Source organism: Nannospalax galili, unplaced genomic scaffold (assembly GCF_000622305.1).
Source record: "Nannospalax galili isolate Female #2095 unplaced genomic scaffold, S.galili_v1.0 scaffold383, whole genome shotgun sequence".
NCBI lineage: Eukaryota > Metazoa > Chordata > Mammalia > Rodentia > Spalacidae > Nannospalax > Nannospalax galili.
The window spans coordinates 4102755-4105386 of record NW_008351346.1 but is presented as its reverse complement, the minus strand read 5'-3'; the positions used below and the strand labels follow the sequence as shown (position 1 = coordinate 4105386).

Here is a 2632-nt window from a genome sequence, read left to right as displayed (position 1 = left end):
CTCGAACTCACAAAGATCCGCCTGCCTCTGCTTCCCAAGTGCTGGGATTAAAGGCATGCACCACCACATCCAGCTATGAAAAGGTTTTTAAAAAAATATTTTTATGTATATGAGTATATGGTCTACATGTAAGTGCACCCATGTCATGCAATGCCCACAGAGGTCAGAAGAGGGTGCCAGATCGCCTGGAACTGCAGTTATAGATGGTGGGTGCTGAGAATTGAACCTGGGCCCTCTGCAAGAGCAGCCAGTGCTCTTAACTGCCGAGTCATCTTTCCAGCCCCGTAAGAAGTTATCTTGTGTGGAATGATTTGTATACAGAATGCAGCATCTTCTTTAGGGCAAAAAGATACTGCAAATATTTCAGAAGGAGAAACAAAAACAGTGTGTCTACCCAAGTAGAATCATGGTCAACTTTTGTAGTCTCCAAAATTAGGAATTTAAAATAAAAACACTAATTGCACTGGAAGCAATTCAGAATGAAAATGTTCTAAAACACACAGCTAATGCATAGGCAAAATTCTTTTAGTACACTTTTCAAATCTTCTGGTATCTAAATGGTATCTTAAAATAGCTCCTTAGCTGGAAATTACCTTGCAGTAGATAGGTGGCCAGTTCCCTGGGTTTGGATGAATAAATTTATAAAGGTTTTGCAGCACAGTTGCTTGGTCATGCCCGAATTCAAAGTTTGAAATAGGAATCTTGTGACTAGAATCACCTGAAGGAAATAAAAGGCAGAAGAGTTCAATCACTGAGCAAGGCAAATCCCCTGGTAAGTACAGAAATAAGGGGTGCAGGAAGAGAATAATGAGTAACTCATGCTTAAGTGTTTGTTCCAAGCTTGGCTCTTGTTAGATACTTTAAGAACTTTAACCCATGATCTATGATCACTCTAGGAGGTGGAAACTACATACATAAACTAAGAAATGACCATAGAAACTCTCAGAAATTAGTAAGGTAATCCTAACATAAGGTATAATAGTAAGGTAAAAGAACAATGGAGTCATGACCACGTCTGTGATGTTTGCACTGTGCCCACGATACCTTTCAAAAATATTTTGATAAGGCTGGAGGACTTAACAGTAATGACTGCATTTTTTTCATTTTTCCATTTCATGTGGGGGTGTGCATGTACATACATGCATGTTTGTGGGCACATGTGCATGGGTGTACAAGCACATGTGTGCATGTGTATGAATACAAGTGGAGGCCTGAGGTTGTCAGGAATTATCCTTAATCACTCTTCCATCTTATTCATTGAGATAGGGGTCTCTCATCAAACCCAGAGCTCTCTGATATGGCTAGTCTCACTAGCCAGCTTGCTCTGGGGAATCACCTGTCTCTGCCTTCCTAGGCTGAAACTTTGGGCAGGCTGTCATGCCTACTAGGCATTTACATGGGTTCTCTCCTACCATGAGGTTCCAAAGATGCAACTCAAGTTGTCAAGCTTGGTAGCAAGTTCCTTTCTTTACCCACTAAACCATCTTGCTGGCCCATCACTGCTTTTTAAAAGGCATTATGATGAAGACCTCCACCTCCAAAAAAGAATGGACCAAGTAATTCAGACCAATCCTCCAAAGAACAACAAAAAATAAGTGACTTTGAAGATATAAAATTCATACACACAGCAGTAAAGAATTACTGAGTGAAGGTGTGACTAGGAAATCAAGAGGATAATTTGGGGTCAGTCAACAAATCAAGAAGTAGCTGAATGGCTAAGCAATGTCCTTTTAGGGCCTATGCTTAGAGAAGTGCTTCAAAAAAGCAAATATAAATCATCTCTGAAGGAAGGTAACATTATTACAGGCCCCAAATTACTCTGAAATCCCTTCTTTCCCATTATGAATAACCAGGTACACAGACAAGAAGGAGCACCCAAGCAAAGCTAATGGAAAGGTAACCAAAGGTCCCTCTGATACAGAAGTTACTAGGCACAGATTTTTAAAAACCACGCTTATGCTTGACGATAACAAATGAGAATTTCCATATAAAATTGCAAACTATAAAAATATACAGGAGTTCAATTCTCTAAATGACAAATGAGGGGTTAGGAGCCTGAAATCTTGGAAAGGAAGAAAGACTAGAGCTAAATCCACCATTTCAGTTTGTTTCTCCTACGTGGAATTTACCAAAGAAGAAAAGGCTTAGGGGCTAAGAAACTAGATACAACTTTTAATAGACTCAGCATAAGATTTTAAGATATTTTTCTAGCATTTTTATGTGCAAAAAATTCTGTGATTAAAAACACTATTACTAAACATGGTGAACATACATGTAATCCCGGCATGAAAGACTGAGGCAAGAGGATCAGAAGGTTCAAGGTTCAAGGTCATCTTCCCTACATAACAAGTTTGAGCCAGCCTGGGTTACATGAAACCATGTTTGGAAAAAAAAAAAAACACCGACTATCCTCAGACCTCTTGGGGTAAGTCGATAGCGCAGCTCTCCGCGCCGGGACTCCCTAAGCCACATTCACCCTTCCATCCCCCCCGCCTCGCCGTTCTATACTCCTAGTTTGAGCCCTGCGCCATTCCTAGTCTTGGGGCCCCAGACACCTGGGGAACCAATACTGCTTCCTGACCCTTCTCACCCAGAGCAACTCAGTCCCTTTCTTGGGCTCCAGGAGCACCAC

At 41.0% G+C, this 2632-nt stretch overlaps 1 protein-coding gene across 1 annotated transcript in view; it reads right to left on the bottom strand.

Annotated features, from left to right (window-relative positions):
* Mael (maelstrom spermatogenic transposon silencer) overlaps positions 1-2632 on the bottom strand; it is a 47336-nt gene that overhangs the window by 24145 nt on the left and 20559 nt on the right. The window contains exon 6 of the mRNA XM_008848250.1: positions 594-718. Coding sequence (XP_008846472.1) covers positions 594-718 — 125 coding nt within the window. The remainder of the gene's footprint in view (positions 1-593; positions 719-2632) is intronic.